This window comes from Paroedura picta, chromosome 8 (genome assembly GCF_049243985.1).
Source record: "Paroedura picta isolate Pp20150507F chromosome 8, Ppicta_v3.0, whole genome shotgun sequence".
Classification (NCBI taxonomy): domain Eukaryota; kingdom Metazoa; phylum Chordata; class Lepidosauria; order Squamata; family Gekkonidae; genus Paroedura; species Paroedura picta.
In genome coordinates this window covers 30,150,792-30,174,372 of record NC_135376.1, presented here as the reverse complement: position 1 = coordinate 30,174,372, position 23,581 = coordinate 30,150,792, and the positions used below count along the sequence as shown (strand labels likewise).

General features: G+C 40.0%; 1 protein-coding gene across 1 annotated transcript; it reads right to left on the bottom strand.

Annotated features, from left to right (window-relative positions):
- Positions 1-8,806: 8,806 nt before the first annotated feature.
- Positions 8,807-15,016, bottom strand: SCG2 (secretogranin II). The gene is made up of 2 exons (XM_077348897.1): positions 14,862-15,016; positions 8,807-11,394 (listed from the first exon to the last, which is right to left on the bottom strand). Exon 2 carries the CDS (start codon positions 11,379-11,381, stop codon positions 9,525-9,527), a length of 1,857 nt encoding a protein of 618 aa, XP_077205012.1. The 5' UTR covers positions 11,382-11,394; positions 14,862-15,016; the 3' UTR covers positions 8,807-9,524.
- Between the last annotated feature and the right edge of the window lie 8,565 nt (positions 15,017-23,581).

The window sequence follows — 23,581 nt, the reverse complement described above, 5'->3', positions numbered from 1 at the left end:
TGGAAGCCTCACTTCAAGAAGGACATCGATAAAATTGAAAGGGTACAGAGGAGAGCGACGAAGATGATCTGGGACCAAGGGACCAAGCCCTATGAAGATAGGTTGAGGGACTTGGGAATGTTCAGCCTGGAGAAAAGGAGATTGAGAGGGGACATGATAGCCCTCTTTAAGTATTTGAAAGGTTGTCACTTGGAGGAGGGCAGGATGCTGTTTCTGCTGGCTGCAGAGGAGAGGACACGCAGTAATGGGTTTAAACTTCAAGTACAACGATATAGGCTAGATATCAGGAAAAAGTTTTTCTCAGTCAGAGTCGTTCAGTAGTGGAATAGGCTGCCTAAGGAGGTGGTGAGCGCCCCCTCACTGGAAGTCTTCAAGCAAAGGTTGGATACACACTTTTCTTGGATGCTTTAGGATGCTTAGGGCTAATCCTGCGTTGAGCAGGGGGTTGGACTAGATGGCCTGTATGGCCCCTTCCAACTCTATGATTCTATGATTCTATGATTCTATGATTCAGGGGTTTCTCAATGGTAAAAATTTTGAGGAAGACTGAGTTAAGGTTTTGCATAGGTTGTTAGATTTAAATGGTTGTGAGCCATTTCTCCAGTTGGTTTCGGCTCAAAGCAGGGAAAAGCAAAATGGACTGGTGTAATGGTTTCCATTTCAGTTTAACAACTGATGAGAACACCTGCCCCAGAGGCTGTGAGCCATTTCACCAGTTGGTTTCACTTGCCCCTGCTTTCAGGTGGGGGGAAAGGAACTTAACATTTAAATGGATGCCAGCCATTTCAGCATAACAGCTGATGGATGCACCTGCCCCACTGAAAGGCTTAAACGACTGCCAGCCATTTCACTGGTCAGTTGTGCTTCCAAGGGGGAAGGGGTGAAACAGATTAGTGTTGCAGTTGATGGGTACATATGCCCTGCTGTTAGGTTGAAATGGCTGCAAGCCATTACACCAGTTGGTGATTGGTTTCTCTTCCCCACACTTGGAAGCAGGGAAAACTGAAACTGACCAATGAAATCTAAATCTAAACCTAATACAGTTTGAAGGGGGGGGGAGCAGAATGGGCTGGTTAAATGGCTACAAGCCATTTTACCTTTCTTGGGTGATTCCTCCCTCCTTTCTCCCAGCTGCAGGAAGTTTGAATTTTTAGATTTGTGTCCATCCCTATTAGTGACAGTAATTATGAAACTATATTGAAAAATAAAAGAATTGAGATCAGTAGAGTCACTACTGCCTTGAAAATTTAAAACAGTAAATACCATTTAGTGCAAAGAAGCCTTATAGACTGGTATATCTCACGTCAAGCAGATAAGATGAATTATAGTCTCTTGGGCATTCTCTGAAATGACATCCTATAAACTCAATTACAAACTACTCTGACCTAGTGCAAACTCATTTATAAATGGCTGGCTTTATACGATCATAGCTAGCAAGTGATTACATGAGCTAGAACAACAAAGCATTAAATCACTTGAAATACCACTTGTAGTAATGCATGGGGGTTGAGGAATGAAAATATTTTACTTCATTTTTGCATATTCACTGGGGGAGATACACATATTTGATGTGATTGTTAGAGACAAAATATTTATGGGACATGTCAGTTAACCACGTCCACCGCTTTCTTGGAGAATGAAAAAACATTAGTGACTCTTACCTATGCTTAGGCAACAAAGCAGTTCACTTATGCCTTGTAGACCTATTATTTTGGTCTCCACATTTGTTATCTTATTTGTAGGAATGCTAAAACAGAAAAAAGTCCCTGGGGAGATTTCATTGTGATATGTACAGAAGTTTATAGAGTAAAGCATTCCAAGCTTAAATCTGAATTATACTTTTATTGTTCTTGTTGTAGTTTAATATCAGCTAATATAGCAAGTCTACTACATAATTGTGGGCCCATGGCCTCTTGCAGAAAGAATGTGTGGAAGAAAAATGTAACACAACAAATAATTTTGTGTAAGAAAATTGGACACAGCTTTATTGGGAACAAACCAAGGAACATCAGTGTAGCATGGGGATAGATCCAGGCATTGAACAACCTGACTGTTGCCCAGTGAAAACCCATCCCTTCCAGCCTGACTGCTGGGGGGGGGACACGGAGTGACAGTGTTTGTGGGGGCCACATAGGTGCTGGCCAATGTGAGGTACCCTTGCCATCTGGTGGTAAGAGCCAGACAAGAGTCCCTGAGCTGAGCAAGCCATTCAAGGCTCCACTTACAAGACCCCATAAGGGGGTCCCCAAATGAAGCAATGGGTGCACAGGCAGCCTTCCTCTCCAAAATAGATCCATCCTGATGCCCAAACTGCCAAAGATGTGACAAATAGTAATAAAAACAATAATGCAAGACATTTGGGGACAGGAAAGAGAGTGAGTGGGAGGGAAAGCCAGGAGATCTAAGAAACAGGATGAGATGCCCTGCCATGGAAGTTTCAGTGTCCCAGAGAGCCCACCAAAAAGCCGATGTCACTGACACTCCTAGGACAGCCCCTGTCCCCAGAAGTGGAAACAATTACACAACTGGCATGCCCAGGAATGCCGACAGGCACCAGTATAGGGTCCAGTCAACTCGCCCACATGGTTCCAACAGCCATCAGAGCAAATGGTGGGGTGGGAGCCTGTTGATCACTGACATAGACAATTTTATTTCTCCTATATGTTTTTATGAACTACAACTGAATTTAAGGGTACTGACTGACTGTTTTGGCAAAGAATTATCATATGGCTGTATTTGGATGTTGTGACAGTTTATTAATTTAACAAATTAACTATTGCTTTATATTCCCACTGTCATGATGGTAGTTCATAGGCTAAGGAAGAGTGCTTGCCCTTGAAAGCTCATGCCTTGAATAAAACTTTGTTGGTCTTAAAGGTGCTCTGATTTTATTGTGCTACTTCAGACCAACATGGCTACCCATTTGAAAGCACCCTATCTGTTAACACCTGACCTAGCCACTGTGATCCATGCGGCAGTCATCTCCAGGCTAGAGTACTGCAACTCACTTTACACAAAGGTACTCTTGAAGCTTCTCCAGAAGCTCCAACTGGTCCAGAAGATGGCGGCAAGGTTCCTTACTGGACCCAATATAGAGTCTACTTTCAACCTGTGCTCTCCCAGCTGCACTGGCTCCAGATTGGAAACCCAATTAGATTCAAGGTATTGGTTCTCAATTTAAAACCCTGAATGGTGTGGGACTGTCATATCTGCAGGACTGCCTCTCTTATTATGTTTGAGTGAGAAAAATCTGATCATGGTCCCTAGACCTAAGGTGATCAAATTGGCCTCAGCCAGAACCTGGCCCCTGTCTCTGGCCTGGTGGAACACTCTCCCAAATGATATCAGAGCCCTGTGGGACCTTCGACAGCTCTTCGGAAATTGTAAGACAGAGCCCTTCCACTATCTTCCTATCATTGGGCCCAGAAGTAACATGTAAACCATTGGCCCCTCTGTCTGAGCCCAAAAGGCTGAAAGCCTGTACTGTAGTTCTGAATGATTCCCCCCTTCTGTGTCTATGAGGGAAGGTATGACAGCCAGTTTTAATATTTAATGTTTTAAGATTTTAATGTAATACAGAAACTTAATATTTGTTTCTAATATTAAGTTTTATATAAGGATGCTATGTATTATGCAATGTTGTAATCTACCCTGAGTTTCTGAAGACAAGGTAGAATATAAATCCCCCCCCCCAAAAAATCGCTTTAGCTACACTGAACACCATTAACCTAACTTCTGAGTAGATCTTCTCTTAATTAATAATCACAGCTAACATGGACAGGTGTTTCAAGGATGGAGCCAAAACCAGCAGGAAAATGGTTTTGTATTTCTGTAAAATATGTACACATAGGTGGTCTGTGAATCACTTTAGATCAGATTGACAAGAGCCAGCAGATAGGGAGCCATGATGAGAGAGAGAAGTAAAACCACGAGTCATTATAATCCTTCTCCTATTTCTTACGTCACAACTCCATTCAGCATAACTGTAAACGATGAAAAGCAGTTAATGTACAAAAGATTTGTCACCCCCCCCACAAGAGAACATTAAAACACCACAAGTTCAGATATGCGCATGTTGACTGTGTCACTGATGATATTGTACAATTCGAAGTCCAGATAGGCAACCATCTGTGGATGGAATTTACACTGATCAGAGAGCTGTTGTACATGACATACCATCCCTGAGCAAGTTGTATGTTGCTTGGGCAATACCTGTGATCTCTGCAGATATGGGTATGCTAACTAATGAATATCCATGTTAACAGAAACAAACTAACACTGTTCCCTTGTGCATGTTCTCCAACATCACTTGAGGTCTATGCACATCAGCCAGGCCAATAGTTTTAGCACTGTAGTCTAGATACTATCTGGATCAATAATCAGTTGTTTCTAATGACTTCATGATGTTAAGGTCCATATTTCCATTTTCCTGAACTCCCTTTTGTTTATTTCAGCTTGGTGTCTTTGGTGTTTCTAATAATCAGTTAGTGATTCCATGACAGCACTGGTAGTAGGGAGGTTCTTTGACCCTTTGTTCTTTAACCTTTTGTTTCCACAATTAAAATCACTCCTCAGATTGCATTTTGCCTAGAGAGGGGAAGAAAACAACGAGCTAGCATTTCTTCTTGTACAGAAACCAGCAGCTTTCATTTTGATAATGAAAATGAAAATCAGAGAAAGACTTCAGTGTGGACACATGACTCTGCTCTGAGAATTTTGTCAGGCATCTGCATCGTATTTCAAAAGTTGAGATACTGACCTCATGTGTAAATGGTCCATGATTCTGAGAACTGATCTGAGAATTACCCTTGTTAAGGATAGTGACTAATTTGAGAAAAATGGTTCTCCATATGAACTTCACAGGTGTTTATCTTGTGGCAGCAGAGTACAGTACAGGGTCTGTTTTCTTCTAAGAGTTTGCCTCAAGAATGAGAATGAGTTTTGACTAGGCTTGTTTTGAGTGTTTGTGTTTCCTTGGTACCTATGACTGTGCTCAGTCACTTTAATGAAAACCTCACCTCCTAGGATGTGTTTCAAAGCAATGCAAACTTAAAAAATAAATGTGATTTTGTTCTCGGACAAGATCAACAGGTGGAAATAAGGCTGAGAGATAGACTCGTGCAGGGCATCACTTGGAATGAGTTGACACACAAAGCCATTCTCATTGACCAGTTCAGAAACTCTCTGATGCATCATTTTCAGTTGCATCACAACAAGGCAGCCAATGAATGATGCAAGCCCAGTTTTTCTGCTTTTTAGCCTGCTGCCATGACAACCTGTTGCTCCAAAGCAGAATCAGAGAATCAAGCTAGAGGGGAGAACACTGTGCTAATGAGTTCTGCATTCAGCACACACTAAAAGATAAACACAACACGCCAAGCTTTCAAAAATATGAGCAATTTTAAATGAATCCTAGGAGAAGAAAGAAAGAAAATTGCTGACAAAAGCAGTGAATGTGTTGGTTTAATTTTCTATTTGAAGCCAAGGCTAAATTCCTTTAAAAATATTTATATCCCCCGTTTGTACCTTTGTGATATCTGAAATGACTCATGGTACAAACTCCAAAATATGGCTCCCACTGTATGGGAATGGCGGGTTATAAATCGAAATATAAATACATAAAATTAAATTTTAATCACTCATTCAATTTTTAATGGTTTTATATACTTTTAATAATAATTGGTAGGTCTATAATGAAAGACAAAACAGTGGCAACCAAATTGTTAGATCTGGTGATTTGGTGTTTGTTCATAAGATATCATAATCACGAAGAGGGAAATTTAGGGATGCTAAGTAGAGTTTATCAGCATCCAACAGGGGCCCTTGAGTTCTCCAAGAATTTCAACTAACCTCCAGATGACAGACTTGAGTACCCCAGAAAGTAGCCCTGAAGGAAAAATGGTATGCCATTATAGCCACACTGAGCCCCTTCGTCTCCTCAGTCTTTACCTGCCTCAGACACTGCCCCCAAATCTCTAGGAATTTCTCAATTAAGAGTTGGCAAATCCCATAAGAATCATATTTGGTGCTGTACAAAAGCTCATACCATGCCACACATTTTGTTTGTTTTTAAGATGCCACTGGACTCTTGCTCATCTACTGCTACAGACAGACTAACATGGCTACCCATCTGTATCTATTTCAGTGGATGAGAAAGTAAAGTGCATAATTAATTCTTACATTTAAATCAGGGGGATAGGAAGGGTATTTGACCTTTGCATATCTTATGCATACAAGTTGTCAATCAGGATAAAATGGTCGTTTACAGGAAGGCAATCTGTGAGTGTAGAGCTGGGCAAAAAATTTAATTCATTTCCGGCTGAAATTTGCTATTTTCTCCCCATTTACTGAGCATCCCTATGAGTAATTCAAAGGGAAGTAGGCATTTACCCTTTTCATGCAATCATCAGTGAAGATGCAGACTGGAAAAGTTCTTGATCACCAGCAAAGTATACAACAGAACAATTTAACGTTTAAATATAAATGTCCAATCATAGGGGTACAAACATTATCTACAGACACCTCATTCTTCCCCTGTGATGGTGAGTGTGTGTGTGTGTATTCTCACGGAATAACTCAGCCAAGCACTCTGCCACTGGAAACATGTCTATAACATGATTCTGAATTAAAAGACTTCCAGATTACACTGAAAGCTCCCATTTCTTGGTTTCATTGAAAAGCCACACAATAATAGCTCGGTAAACTAGGACTCAGTTTTCCTTGTAAAATGACAGTAGAAATACTTTATCAGGAAGAAAAACATATGTAGAATTTTTGATTTTTTAAAAAAGTGTTGAATCTATATAAATGCAACCATATAAGCAAGAGGTTAGCTAAAAATGGTACATTTATCTATGCCAAAGACTATCCTGGGCTTCATGAAATTGGGTTGGAACCTACAACTGTTTTCTGCTGAAACATTCTTCTTGCTCAAGCATAGGAAGAGTTTCTTCCTTGGAGGAAGGCTTCTTTCCTTGGACAGGCTCTTAACAATAGAAAAGAGTAATTGGATCCAAACTAGAAATCAAATTAGAAATCAAATTAGAAGTCATCCACTAATTTCTTTAAGTGCCCTACATAGTCTTGACACAGTGATACATGTGCACTTATGTCGATATTGGATGACTCATTTGTTCTGTGCACCCATTTCCTGTGGTTCCCAAACTTTTTCAGGCTGCTGCCCCATTGGTTCCCAGGCCACATCCCTCCACACACACACAAGTACACACCTCTTTCCTGAGGTTAGGACTACTGCAAATTCAAAACACTATATTGCCTACACTCCTTTTTTGGATATTGTGCCATGACCATATTTTAGTCAGGAAAAAATATATATGTTCTTTGTAAAAGTCATTTGTAAAAGCCACTTTGGGTCCTCAGTGGGGAGAAAGAACAATGGGAAGAGAGAAGAAACAAGCAATGGCAAATCCCATAGTCAGGAGCAAGCAGGATAAGGCGTTTCCAACTTCCCAAAGATGGAGACTTTGGGGTAAGTGTTGTTAACCATGGGTTAAGAAATTCCTGGAGATCTGGAGTAGACCCTGGGAAGGACTGAGTCTGAGGAGGGGGAGGAGCTCAGCAGGAATATGATCCCATGCAACCCACCTTCTGAAGGTGTTGTGTCCTTTAGGAAGCTAAGTGTGATCAGCACTGGGATGGAAGGAAGCCCAGGGTCACTACTACCCAGAGGCAGGCAATGGCAAGCCACCTTGGAATATTTCTCACTAGGAGCCTCAGCAGGACTTCTGTCCCTTTATTGCCTCAAAATACCTCACTGCCTTCCTACTGCCCCAAAATTCCTCACGGCCCCCCTGGATCCTTCTACCGCCCCCAGGGGGGCATACCACCCACTTTGTGAAACCCTGATTTAAACAAAACAACTACACAGAAATCTGCTTTGTACAGTAAAATGGATAGAAAAGCCACTGCTGGCATGGAAACAACCAGGACCAGGACAAATGACTGTGATCTCAAAAGTAATATTTTGCATGAGCATTTGCGATTTTCTTCTCATGAAAACCAGCCACTTAAAATAGTGGCCTGAGTTCAACCATGCGGTCACGAGGACATAAGAACTCTTTTCCTAAGGGGTAATAACAATTTCCAGTGATTACACCTACCCATTACATACCCTGGAATTTTGTTCCCAGTGGTCAGGAACACAATAATCAGAGTCTGCTGTAGTAGGGGGAATCACTGGAAATTGTCAACCCCTCTTGAGAAAAATTAAGTGGCCTCAGCTCTTCAAAATGTAATTGCATACAAATTATTTTCTGTTCTATGCTGACATGTAAACAAGACAGCAAAGAGAAATGATGCAAACAGTACAATGAATCTGTTATACTGATCTTAAGACTGGTGTCAATGGATCTAGAATTTAGGTGTTACTCCTACTGAAGCCAACAAGAAAGCTGGCCTCAGGTACATTGTCTGAAATGAGACAGCAAACTAGATTTCAATCATGTCAATGGACCGATTATATTGGACCAATTACTGGCAAAGAATTCAGATGATTATAGAAGAAATCATAGTAGAACTCTTCAAGAATCCAAAGTTTCTACAGTCTCATCCAAGAAAACTTATCTAATAAAGGCTGCAATTGTAACACTTTACTTTTGGGTCGGCCTGCTTAGGATTTCCCCATAGATATGAATCTTATCTACATGTCTGCAATCTGATGTGCAGGTATTCGACAATAAACTCCATTGAACTCAACAAGGCTTAGTCTTAAATAAACATGTACAGATCCTCTTATTATTTGGGGCTAACAAGATCCTCTACAAGAAATTCAAAGCAAAGGAGTCTATTGTCCAGAAATAATATTTATTCATCAACAGTAAAACACGGGATAGAAAAGGCTTTATAAATAAAACTATATTTATATATATATATATAATGCTTTATTTTTATTCAGTACTTCACAAAAAACACTACAGACAATAACAAAATATTTCAATTAATTTAAAAAACTTCTTGTATTAGATTTCTTGCTCAGCTTTGATCTTGATTTATCCTATTTTTGTACAGGTTCACTTTAGTTCATAAATCTGTTTCTTAAAATAATTGAAGTAATTTGTCATTTGACCCAAGATTTAGAACATTTAAAGATACTCATAAACAACAGATCAGCTCAGAAGAATTTACACAGACCGTTGAATGTCAAACCATCTACCATTAGGACCAATTCAGACTCTGAATTGGGTCACATTTTTCCTCTGCAGGACTCATTTGAGCATGTCCATTTGCAAGAGCAATTCATTGAATCTTCTGGGAGCTTGTGATCTCTGCTGTGAAAATCTCTGAGACCTGTGATATCCTAAAATGTATATTAGAGGTCACAGTTGGCTGAGGTCTACATGGCCCTATTTCACCTTTTGCATTGCTCATGAAAATGCAGATGCCAGAAGAAATCCCACAAGTGCATGAAGCTGCTAAGTGTAATGTCTGAACATGCCCCTGAATGGTTTAAGAAAATTAAATCACAACTGAGGTAAACACAATGAAGATAAATAATATTTGGACAATTACATATTTTCCATCGCCCTTTTAGTAATGTGTTCTCTCCCCTTTTCATACTTATCCTGGTTTAGAAATTCCAGAACCTTTGCTAGCACATCCTCATCCATATATGGCCTGTTTTGTGTATCATCATTTTCTTGGGCCATAGAGAGCCTTTTGTTGAATGAGCCAAGTTTGTCCGATTCATGAGATCCCAGTTGGTTTAAGTGTTCTTTGATGGCCTGTTCAAACTGGTCATCCTCCTGCAAGTCATCCTCAGAGGAGACTGTGAGTGGAATTTGTTTCACCTGACCTGTATTGATAACTTCAGGATATTTTGCCAGCATCTTAGCTACGTAGGCTGCTAAGTCTTCTTCCTTCTCATTTAGAGTGTCCTGTTCCATTTGCTGCCTTTCCAAACGGCTAAGCCAAGAAGCTTTGGGAAGTTGATGTCCTTTAGATCTTCCAGGAATGTAGGGCACTCTTGGCAAACCATTTTCTTGGTTGAACTGATTTTTAAGATAAGAGGGTTTCTGGTTATTGACATTTTCAGTTCCTAGAAGGTTTATTATATCTTCAACATTGAGGTCTTCTGGTAGGTTATCCAGCATAAAATTAAGCTGTTGTTTTCTGTAACCAGTTAAAGAGTTCATCTTATTTTTTAATATATCTGAATTGTCTAAATTTATTTCAGGGATCTCATCTATATCTTCTGGAAATTCAGGTTCTTGTTCCTTTTCACTCTGATGTTTCTCCCCAGCTCTCACCATCTCTATTAAATCCTCAGGTGGAATTTGTAAATTCCTTGATATTTCTATTAACTGATAAATAGTCTGAGGATCAAGTTGCTTCCTCAAAAGTCTGGCTGCTCTCTTGTCTTCACTTTGCTTGACTCTAAAGATATCACTTCCATCACTGCTCATCTTTTTCAAATAATAGTCCATCAACTTTGAAACATCATCAGATGTTTGATCTTTGTTCTTGCTTTTCACAGCTTCATCCAGAATTTCTGATCGCTTCATTTCATCATCAATTTCCTCTTCATTTTTCTCAATTTCTTCTTTACTGTTTCTTATCTCTTCTTGGGTTTGACTTTCCACTTTTTCCTCTATTGGGTTCCAGTCCTCTCCACCAACCACATCCTCATAAGCAATGTTGTTTCCTTTAAAGGCATCTTCTTCATCATCAGCATACAATTTCTGTTCTTCTTCAAACTTTTCTTTTTTCGGGTTACTTGGGCTCATCATTTTGCCCAGCTCCTGAAATACTGATTCTAAAGTAGCAAGACTTTGAGGTGTGTACTGTTCTTCCACTATCTCGTTTGTCCGTTTATAAGGACTGTCTCTTGAATTTTCTTCAAAATAAGAATGTGGCTTCCTAGAATGCTTGTGTCGCATATCCACCCAAGAGCGGTCATCATAATCATCAGTCATTCCATCTAGAAAAACACTATCTGAGTTCATGCCATATGGTTTATTTTCTTTTGGGCCCCCCTTTGATTCCTTTTCTCTTTGCCTTAGAGCTTCCAACATTGCCTTAACCCACTGTGACTCCTCATCTGACAAAGTTTCCCTTAGATTATCTGGTAAGTAGTTCTGGTCTTTGCTTTCTTTTGACTGCAGCATGTACTGGGCACCTTGATATGAGTTGTAATCTGGACTTGTTTCTCCATTGCTGGTTTGTTTTCTAAGGTTTTCAATATATTCTAGAGCTTTGATCATATCTGGGCTTGGGACCCTTTGCAAGTTTTTCATTAGGTAATCTGGATCTTTCTGGATGTTTTGGTAACGTTGAAAGGAAGCAGCATTGGCAAAACAGTTTAGAGCAAAAAGAAGGGCAAGAAGCAAGGCTGTTCCAAGCAGGGAGACTTTCGAATTGGCCATGTTTAAAATGTTCCTTAAAATAAAGAAAATAAGAATTAACACAGAGAGATAAAGTTAGGTCACTGTATAAAATCAAGTGTATACAGTAAATTATAATCTACAACATTGAGAAACAACTATGGCTCAATAAGAGGTGTATTCTTTGCTCACAGAAGTTCTCAGTTCACTCCATGGCATCTTCATTTCAAGGATTGGGAAAGACTTTTATCTTCCATAAACAATGGATCTTGGCAGCCAATCAAAGCAGAGAATACTGATCTGGATGGACCAATGGCCTGATTTAGCAGAACACACTTTCATATAATCATTTGCCAAAGACAATTCCAGATTCTGTAACAAAGCAACTACTGAGACAGGTGATCTGAGAGGAAGTAGTTACCAAACCAAGAATTAAATTATTTCATCAATAAGGATATAACCTAGGTAGGATCTGGTGATTTTCTTCAACCGAGATCTTATTGAGTGTTAGTCTTCAATATCATCTGCAGCTACACAACATTATGGGCTGCTAATTCACTCAGCTGAATGAGACATAGCTTTGCAGAAAAGGATTGGATTGAAACAGATTACTAAAATGAGAGGAGTTGATCAGGCTATGTTAAAACATAGTTTGAAGTTTATAGTTTCTATTAATTATGGTTGGCTAATAGGCATAACAAGCTGCATTTTAGAAATATTGTGAGGGAGAGAAAACCCATCTGCAGGAACCTCACAACTGTTAGTTAAAGAGGCTTAAAGGTGATCATTTCTGGAAACAGGGCTTTTGAAAATGCTACTCACAATTATATGCAAGTTACATGCTTTGACTGAATCTTTTTTTTTCTTTTTGCCTCCAAGGATTTAAACAAGCAACTGTGCAAAATCTGTCAAAATATAGGACAGTACCAAGCTAATCGTGCTCAAACCCACTTATTTCCATTATTTAAGTGACCTTCTTTGCAACATTGTGGCCGTGTTATTTGGCCATCTCTCATCTTTGTGAAAGAGTGGCAAGGTTGTTTTCAAAGAGAAGTATATCTATATAGTCACTTGTGAAGATCATTATTGCAATGAGCATTTATTTATTCATTCATTCATTCAATTTGTATACCAACCCTCACTATGATGTCTCATGACTGGTCAAATGTTTGTTAATTTATTTGGAGTTTCATATACTCTGTGGCACACAGTAACATCTGTAGGAGTGGATCATCAGCTACGTAGTTCATTGAATATGAACTGGAAGGCTGGTGAATTTCTAGAAATTGCTAATGGAACTCATTTCTGATTAAACCTCAGAATAAGAATTAGTTTCATCTGAATCAGTAATATGTGGGCATTTTCTGTAATGATTCTTTAATGAAGGGAAAGCACTATGCTGTTACTCAGAGTTACAAATCCTTGCCCTTACAGCGCTGTTTCATCTCCTTCTGTTTCATACATTCCTGAAGACAGTAAGGACACTGAAAGCAGAGAGTAAAGCTGGTCCAAATTAAAGCTGAGATAAAGGCATGGTCTATACTGTTCTTTTACTGTCAAAATATACTCTTTCTACTCTCTTTCTCTTTTTCTGTGCCTCTTTCCCTCTCTCTTTCTCTCTCTCTCTCTCTCTCAAACACACAAGCATACACAAAATGTTCAGTGTTCAGAAAGCTATTTATTGAAATTGCCACAATCAGAGACAGACTAAATCCCCCTTCCAAACTGAAATCTCACTCCAAGGAAATCTACTGTTTCCAAAGAACTCTCTTTTAATCAACCAACCAACCACAACCCACAAAAACTACGCCCAAGAGAAAACAATTCACCTTTTTCAGTTCACTGATTGCCCCCTCTCCTTTTGCGCTTTGTGAAATATTCTCTTTGAATGGCAGTGATTCCTGTAGTAGAAAAATCCCCGACGCTAGCCCACGCCCACTACTTGGAGTAGAAAATTACAGCAGACTTGTCATGCCTTTCAAGCAAATAAGGGCTTTTTTGCAAAGCAGTATGAAATAATTTCACATACTGAGGTAATTAAAGTAGTGTTTTGTGCCACTGTATCGCCTCATTCCCCTCCAACTATGCAACAAATGAGCCCTTTGACTATCACCGTGCTCTAACTAATAATTTGTTAATTCTCTATGAAGGATGCAGAGAAAACATTGATTCCAAAACACTGCAAAACACTGAGTAAGAGTCCCTTTTATGAAGGCCCTTAAAAGAATGGGGGAATGCCTTTCATGGGTTACAGAAAAGATTCCAACCCTGTCTGTCACCAGATCCTCCTGACTACATTACAGAAAAGCAGATTTCTTGTACTTATGAACTGTACAAAGTAAAGCTTTGCAGATGAAATTAAAATTGTGCAACATATATATACATAAGGCATTTGAATTAGAGGGTCTGACAAGGATTTAGCCAGTAAAGAGCAGTTTCTTTGCATTGTTTCTTTTCTTCATTTCTTTCCAATATTGTTATGGATTATATCTTTTTGTGCAGTGATACTAGATTACAGAACTTTGAATATTTAAAAACAAAATCACTTTTTTCTAGCTTCCAGACCAAACATAACTGCAAGCTCCAAATATGAAAAAAAAATCACTGAAAATTAATATTTTAAAAAATGTAATTTGCTTCTGTGATCCATTATGTGATTTATTTCTAGCTGTACTTTTAATTTAAGCAAGTGAAGATAAAGAAGACTATTTGTTTCCATGGTAGCTGCATTATTTCCCATTTCACTACTTCCCGTGGATTCGCATTGTACTCAGATTCAATCACTCTGTTTACAAATAACTACTTACTAAAACACCATTATTCTTAGTGAATAACTCATGTAGAGATCATGGGACAGAAATTCATTGTCATTGGACCAAATGGCAAATTTTTCAAAATCTGGACAGGAGTTTTCAGAAATGAAATTTGATCAGTTGTGCAACAGTTCATCAACAGTTTCCCTTAAGTAATATGCATTCATCCAAAGCATCTGACTTGGATACTTACTGTCTTAATTTGAATAGAATGGGAATATTTGCTTCTTTAAAAGTCATATCCCCGTCCCAAGAAAACCAAAATGCTACCAAGATCAAATCTAGGTCTGTGTGGTTTTATTTTTTAAAATGAATTACATTGATGCTGGTCATAAAGACGAATGTTTCATAAACACATGTTGATGATGAACTAAGAACAACTGAAACTGCTGGTCTCCTCTTTCATTATGTAGTCACAGTTTAATTTGTTGGCATTGGTGTTGTGAATAAGCAGCATTTCCCTCTGTTTTTTTCTCTCTCTCTCATTTAGTATCTATAATCAGGTCATAAGCAGAGGAGGAAAGATTTCACGACCCACAACAACATAATGTTACTGCGCTGACTGAAGTGCATCTGGTTGCATTTTCAGACAGTTCCTAATGATCTAGTTTTGTTGCTTTAGCCTGGTCTTCGTGCTAGAAGCTGACTATAGGGCAAACACACATCTGGTCTTCCCTTAGGCAGTTTGAAAAGAAACAAATCTGCTTACCTGTGTGCAGAAGCCTCCTAAAGCATCCTCTTGGTTATCTGTCAGCTGCGAGTTTGTGGACTGTTTTCAGCACCCGGACAGCTCCCTCTGCTTATAGTGTACATCACCTGACTTTCCACTGCCATACTGACGTCACCTCAGTCCAATTTATTTTTTAAAAAAGCTCCCAACAAAGCACAACTGAATTGCTGAGAGAAAAGCATCGTTTGGGGGTGTTTTTTTGAGAGGTTTCCTTTGTACGTTTACGCCACCTGCTTTCTGCTAAGGAGAACTGCATTTGTTGCAGCTACATAGCCGTGAATTCCTCCCTAGAAAAATGAATGATCACACCTTTCAGACTCATGCCAGTTCATAGACTCCCTGGCTGACTTTTGTATTAAGATTTTTTTTTTTACTGTTACTGTTGTTTTCAAATAGGGTTCTTCTTAAAAAGTTATTTTGGTGAGAAGTCATAGCGGAATTCTTGTGAAATCTATACAACTTCAGGATCGATAAACCCTGGTAAACATTGCATCTTTTCCTCTTTTCAGTGTCATGAACCTGCATTGACACACGTAATGATAAATCCTGACATTTTTTCTATTTGGCTACCTGAAAGGCATTGAAAAACCATGGCCACCACAATCTATAAGATAAAACCAAGCACACCTACATCCTCCTACCCTTCCCTGGCCAAACTCACAGCCTTGCCTGATGTTATAGCATCTCTCCAGCTTCAAGCAGACCAGTTCTATTAAGCTCCTGGCACAATCCTGCACAATAGCCTGATGGCTGATGCAGGACACTTGCTTGTTTAACATGTGTAAAAAGGACAAGATATTCTGTAAGGGTAAGGCATTTGGTTGAGGTAAACCAGAACCATCCCTTCCTCTGCCCCTCAGCCTCCCTCCCATGTAAATCATCATCTGAACCATCCAACCACGGGCCCTCAGCATGCTGCAATGATCTTCTTTTCACTACTGTTCCATTGTGCTACATATTAGAGTTGTATTGTTATTACTGTTTACTATTATTGTTATTTATAGCCACTCATTTCTCTGTACTGTTCCTGTTCCACTAAGTCTTTATGTAAACCACCCTGAGCCCCAAGGGAGGATGAATAAATGTAAAATAAACCAATCAATAAAATAAACCAATCAATAAAATAAAAGGTGTTCATATGCAGCTGGGACTATGTTTTTTTTTTAATTAGGAAACAAAGTAAAGGTATAAAGGGGATACAGAAAGGGAAAAGGTATCGTATTACTCCATGGTGTATATAAAAATAATTAGCACAGAATGTATAAAACAGATCACTTCTCCCAAACACCTGCCTCATTATAGTTTGTAAAACACTGTCTATAAAATGCAATGGTTCTTCTGTCAGTGTACATTTGTATTCCATATTTTAGACTTCAGATTTAATAGCTAATAACTACTCACTGTAACTTTTAACAAATAGACAATAGATCAGAGTATAGAGAGAAAACCTACTTTACATCTCATAAGTAGAAGATATTTCTGCACAAGATCGACTTCCCTATACATTTATATTCAAGATATATTTCAAATGTCTTGAAACTGGCTGATAATAGGGACTGTGTTGTTTTGACATGAAGTCACTCCTTACTGACCTTTAACTATTAACTTCTTGAAAATATCAAATATATTTGACAATAATTCACTCTCAGCAAGGCAATCCTTTAAGATGACCCAGAAGAGTCAAGTGCTACAAAATACAGGTGTTAGGCCAGTCTGGTATTAGCTGCTGGAAAGATATAGCACCTGTACTGTAGTCCATGAACATCTTGAGGACCACAGGTTGATTACTCCTGTTTTAGAGAAACCCAGATACAAATACTAACATCCATGCCCAGGTATAAAGCAACTATCCAGCCTATATTTATCAGTGTAGGTCCAAGCTTTGGAATCACATCCCTCAAAAAGCAATGCTGAATAAAACTGGTGAGTTCCTATGGAAGAGTAATTCCTGGAGATACACCATAGAGCCCTTTTCTGTATATCTGTGGTTTGATGATCCTCCTTTTATATTCTAAGATAGAAGGACACACACACACACATACGCGCGCACATAAACACAGGAAGTGGATTTCAGTGAGAATTTCAGGCCATCACAGGGGTGGTGGTGAGAAATTTCCATGGCCAGAAATCCTTCTGCCCAAGGAAAAACTCCAGTGGATCCCAGTTTTTCATTAGTGCTTTGCCCTCAGAATGAGCCAAGAGGTAAGAAAGTCCTGTGACACACCAATCACATTACAACATGCACTTTGCCTTGGAATGGCTGAAGTTAAAATAATTTAAATCCTTCTGCCTCCTGCCTTTTCCATTGTGGCTATTTTTCTTTGGTAGAAAGTACTCACCTCTCATTGCAAAATACATCTTTCCTGACAATTTTGACCTTTTGCAGAATAAAATGCAAACACTGAGACGAATCTACCTTCTGATCCAATAAATGTTATGAAATTAAAAGGCACAAGACACTGTGAATGTCTACTGTGAAGATGGCAACACACTAAACTTATTTATATATATATAGAAGCCTCTCTTTGCATTATATCCGAGGCTATTTTATATCTCAGTCTGGCCAGAAGAAATATATACCATCCTGTTGTTTTCCCCCTTAGCAACAATTTGGGATCAGACAGAACCAAATGCCCAAGTAAGAGCCTTTGTGCCCATTATCATTCATGATTGATCCAGATGGTCTCCTTGAACCACAAATCAGGTTTATACCAGGCTGGGCCAATGACTCCACTGTCCTGCCTGGGCCACTGGCTCATCCTACTTCAGACGTGTAAACATGGCGGTCTGCTTAACCTGTGATTTCCCAAATGAAGGTGGATTTTTTTTATGAATAGGTAAGCACTTTTTGAAGGTAATTAGCTGTGTTCATCCATTGTTGACTGTGTTCATAGATACTAATAAATAGACTTGGGCTTGGCAGCAAGATTATAAAAGTTGATTGACTGTCAAGAAATCACTAGTTTTTCATTCATTTTCTGGAAGCCCCATCTGCAAGGAGATCTGGCTGTGGTCCTGATGCAACCACATTAAAGGACAAGACAAGGCCTTAAATAAATTAAATGCAATGGTATGCATTTTTAAGGTGGAAAATCCCATTTCCTTTTTGTTAAATGGTTTGGGTACATCCTGGAACCCCCACCATTGATGTCTGAGAACTACAAAACACCTGGCTCCATTCTGAAAGGCTCCCACCACAAGGACTGGACTTGCCTCAGCTAAAATCATCTGATTCTCCCATCATTTGATAATTATGTCAGCAGGCTATCTTAATGCCTTGCTGCTGCTGTGCTCTCTCTATCTCTGTCTCTCTGTCTCTGTCTCTGTCTCTCTCTCACACACGCACATACACACACAAAGATCTACAAGGAAGACTTCAGTCTCCTGGTGAACTCTTCTTCTTTAATCTATTCTTCCCATCATTGTTTCCCATGTCAGCTTCTCTGCTGTGCTGTTGTTTTTTGCCTTCCCCTTTCCACTCCTATCTTTGACTCACCTCAGTGCCTTGATGATGCCACAATAAGCCATTTGCAGAAGGTTGAAGTGAAAAGAAGTCCCATGGCATTCACTAAGAGTCTCTCCTGAGTAAGTGTGCACAGAACTGCAGCCTGGTTACTAGTGGCAAATCCTGTCCATAGATGTGGCCACTATTCTTCTAACTACGCTCAACATATGTGGGCACACTCCCTCCCAGTGAAAGGGGAATGTTAATGGCACTCAACTTGCATTCACAAACTCACTGCTGGGCACTAAACTTCAATTATACACCTTTACTTGGTATACACCTTTATTTGGTATACCCCAAGTACACACAGGCTCTATGGTGCTTCCTTGTTTAGAGCTGTCCTTTCTCCACTGCTTCCACTAACACTCCCACCTCTTTCAATTTCCTCCCTGCTCAGCCACTCTTTGTTTTTAATTGTTCCATCCCTCTAATTGTTTCTTCCCAGCTGGTCTTTATAGTCTGATGCTGCTCTGGCACACAGCCCTGTTCTTCCCAAGCTGCTTTCTCATGATCCATTAAGGTCTCCTCATGCCACAATAGCCAAATTACCCAAGATGGATCTGAAACTCCAGCATGGGCATGCACAGCTCCTCTGGCGTAGGCCACATTGTCCTTCCTACAGGTTGCCACCCACTGACCTGTTGCCCCACCCACTGACCTGTAGGCTGCCTGACTGGGAAGTGACTGAACACTTCTCCTGGCCTCTCTGGCATCTTCTGGGCCCCCAGCTACAGTTGGCCATTTTGTGCTGCTTCATGGGGCTGCATATCTACATTTTCATGCATGGGTATAACATTTACATCATCTTTTCTCTGAAGCCAAAGGATTGTATGGATAAGGCCAGCATGTATATGGATATGCTCATATACCTTGTATCTGAGATCACAAACCACCGTGGTACAGCAGCTATAGAATCTGCTGCTTCTAAGTATATATAAATTGCCTCTAAGCTTTATAGAACTTTTCATCTTGTTAGGCCAGGTCACTGGTTATTATGAGAACATGAAAAGTTGTCTTAACAGTGCCAATTACAGAGAAATAGTTATGCCAATTTTGTTCCAGTAAACACAAAACAGTCTGTCACACATTATGGATTCTGTCTGCATACCTGCCCACATGTTTTCCATGCTGAAAGGCCAAATCTATGTAATCAAATGCCTCAGCAACTCACATTAATGGATTTGCACTTACAGTTTAGATCTCCTAGCCAATGTCTACTGTTATGATGAGTGAGGTGAGTGGGTGGGTGGGGGTGGAGATGGCCCTCTGAACTGTAAAGACACTAGTTGCATCATTCACAAATGGTGGGCAGAATTTCTGCTTTTCCTGTTGCGTCCCCAACTGCAATGCTTTATTTTTTACTCAAAGAAGTAAACAGCAATGAATCCAATGCAAGTGGTAAAAACAAAATAGATGACTGTTTTTCACCCTCTCCCCCCTAATTCACCCTTCTTTTCTCCCCTTTAAGGGGCAGGGCTGTGGCTCACTTGTAGAACATCAGCCTGGCATGCAGAAGGCCCCAGGTTCAATCCCTGGCATCTCTAAAGCAATGGATTAGGTGGCAGGTGGTGATGTGGACCTCTGCCTGCCTGAATAGACAATGCTGATGTTGATAGACCAAGGATCAGCTTTGGCATAAGGCAGCTTCATGTGTTCTGGCAATTCTATTTACATGGCAGTTAAGCACTCCAAGCCAGCCCCAAATTTAAATCTTCCAGCAAGGACCATTTCTACCAGAGTCTTTGGGCAGTTGAAAATAAAACAAGTAATAGGTCATAAAGTCCTTAAGGCTAAGGCAGTGGTCCCCAACATTTTTATCACCGGGGACCACTCAACGCTTGACAATTTTACTGAGGCCCGGTGAGGGAGCGGGTAGATTACTCTTCTACTCTCAACCACTGCCCTAACGCTCTCTGATCGCTATGGTAATGTTTAAACATCCCTTCAAAATAAGATACAGACACGCCACAACAATGAACTTAAGGAACATTTTATTTTCATGGAAATTTTAACTCATGACAATGACAAATCAATGGGAACCCTGAGCTTGTTTCTCTGCAATGAGATAGTCCCATCTGGGAGTGATGGGAGACAATGACACCCGAAGTGTGTTGTAAAGGGCCGTGGGGGATGAAGTAAAGGGCCGGGGGGGGGGGGGGGAGAGAAGGCGTCCTTCACGGCCCACCTCCAATTAGTCAAAGGACTACATGTGGTTCGCGGCCCACAGGTTGGGGATCACTAGGCTAAGGGCCTCCTTCTAGTATCAGCCAGATTTCAGAATTCATCTTGCTAATCGAGGAAACACATAACAAAACACTCTAAGCAGGCTTTTAAGAGAAGATTACCCATGTTATTGTTTGGGTTTTGTTGTTGTTCTTGTTGTTGTTGCAACAATAAAGAATAATCTTGTGGCACCTTAAAGAATAATGAATATTTATTCCAACATAAATTCAAATGGGATTCAGTCCAACAAAAGCATGTGCTAGAATATCTGTCTATGGCATGATATCCCACCTTTCCTCCAAGGAGCTTAGAATAGGACATGTGGTTCTCCTTTGTTCCATTTTGTCCTAAAACATCATAGATCACCCCCACACACATCTTGTCCTCAGAACAACTCTTTGAACCACTGAGAAAGTGTGAGACTGGCCCATGTCCAACCAGTTTGCTTCATGGGTAGATGCTGTGATGACTCAGTGGTAGAGTATCTGTTTTGTAATTAGGAAGATCCCTGGTTCAACCTCAACTCCTCCAGTTAAAAGGCATGTAGTAGATGGCATGAAAAACATTAGTTTGAGACTCCAGGAGCCTCTGGCAGTCAGAGAAGGGTGACATTGATTGACCCATGGCCTGACTCAAGTGAGGCAATTTTATTGTGAGATCATATTGACTGAGGGGAAATTTGAACCCAGATCTCCACAGCCTAACACTCACCAGACTTGTTAGTGTCAAAAATCGGGGTTGGAATACAAATATGTAAGTCTTTGAAGGGACCCAAGACTCTTGTTTATTTCTAGTCAGACAAGGCTCTGATTAAATGCAAATTCTAATAAAACTGGAAAAAGTAAGAAACAAGATTACTTCAGCAGGCTTTCTTTCTCCGTTACTTAGGTGAGGTCTAAGCAGTGCTTTTTGTTACAAACAAACAAAAATACCAGTACACATATACAAACTTGCACCAATTTCCACTAATCTCTCCCTCCGGGACTTTGAGGAACCCCCAACCCCCCCCCCCCCCGAAAAAAAGGTTTGGTATTCAATACTCAGGTACCATCACACACACACAAAGCCCTTGTTCAAAATACCAATGCTCACAGAAGTTCTGAAAAGCCTAGAATCCTCAAATGACTGTGATGGACAGGTCTCTACTCCTAGGATAGCCTAGGGGGTTACTGCTTATCCACCCATCCAATAAACTGAAATTGAAAAGGCTGACTGGATATGGGAGGAGGGGGAGAAATTGATTCCCCCCAGTCTCTTTTAGACTCAGGAACCATTTATTATTTGGCAGAGCATCTGTACACCTCTAGTGATGTGAACCAATCAACATCATATGAGAGACAAAATGCCAGGACAGGGTTTTGGGGAAGCCAATCCTCAGGCCAATTAAAGCTGGAAAGGCATGAATGACAGCCTGGATCAGTTACAAATGCATTAGCATTTAAATGAGAAAAAGCAGAAGGACAGGAGTCATATATATGGGATATCCAAGGATCAAATGAAGAAAATACCACATAGAATCTAGTTAGGAATAATGGTTTTGTAAGGCTGGATGTTCCCCAAAAGGAAAACAACAGTGGACAGGTCAAACAAACTCATGGTTCAGACAGTGTACAAATGTCATCATTGCAGGTGGGGGCAAGTCTATGTTCTTTCCTTGGGGAAGGAGTTTACTTCAGAAGGAAGCCATCTTGGTTGCAGTAGACAAGCTAGATCCAAATCCAGCAGCACTAGAGATCAAAGAGATTTGGGCGGTATAATCTCTTAAGAGTCAGCGATCCCTTTGTCACATATGGGAAGGTTAGTTTATCTGGCTGCTCTGCTGTGTCCAGACTGAGTTTCTTGGAGTGTGACAGAATGTCAAGGAAATGGGTTTTTAATCATTTAACAGTACGCTTGCAGAAATAAGCTATTAAGGGTGAAAATACATCAATCCCTGTAGAGCAACCAAAAATCCTTTTAACTGCCAGTTGAGCCAAAACAGAAGTATAAGAAAGACTTCACTGGGAAAATTCTTCCAGCCTTTTGAATGAAAAAGCTGCTATGGTACCTCACTTGATGGTGTGTTCTTAAGATGATAAGCCTGATTAATCTATTAATGTCCCTGATTTCCACCCCCCCCCCTCCATTCTTGTACTTTAGGAAAGATATTTTGTTTCCAGTGTCTCACAAATACAGTTCTAGCTACAGTATTCAAGTGTAAGTCAATACTTTGATGGCTTTTCAGAAACATTGGTCTGTGATTTAATAATGAGGTCCCCAAGGAAGGTCCACTCGTAACCCTTCCTCCACCCCCTGTGTGCAGTTGCATGACCACAAGATATACATGAAGCCAGCAGTGGGAAGTCTACAATACCAGCAAGGGCCTGTAGTTTATATATGGTGTGAAGAAATGCATAGAGAGTCCGGAGATGAGCTATAATTCCAGGAGATGGAATCCTTACATGTGTCAAACCAATGTTGTGTAATGGGAAGTGCTAATGGCCAGTTCCCTTTGCCCCAATGTGCCTAACATTGAACATTTTGTTAGAATATTAAAACATCAAACTCAAAATCTCCTGACCAGGTACTTTTAGAACATTTACTATGGTTATAAATATATGAATGAGATGCCACATACTGGTAGATCTCTTCCAAACCCAGGCCTGAAAATATTGCCACAGGTGAGGCTTAAATCAAATGTGTTTTAAGTTGGCTTCTAATCTAACATGAATGGAACCTGCGTTAACTGGGAAATATATCTAGGGCTCCGTGGTAAATTACTTTTTCTTTTTTAAATTGTTTAAGGAAATGTTTTTTGTTCTTCAGTTATCCATGCTGAGTTTCTGGAGGTAGGAGATTAACCACTGGAAGAAATAAATTCAAAGAAATATATTTACACCAAGCCTGCAATTTAAGCAAGAAGAAAAGAGACAGCTGAGTAGACAGTCAGTGTTTACAGGTACCATTATGAGGGAACTTCCATTTTGGAAAG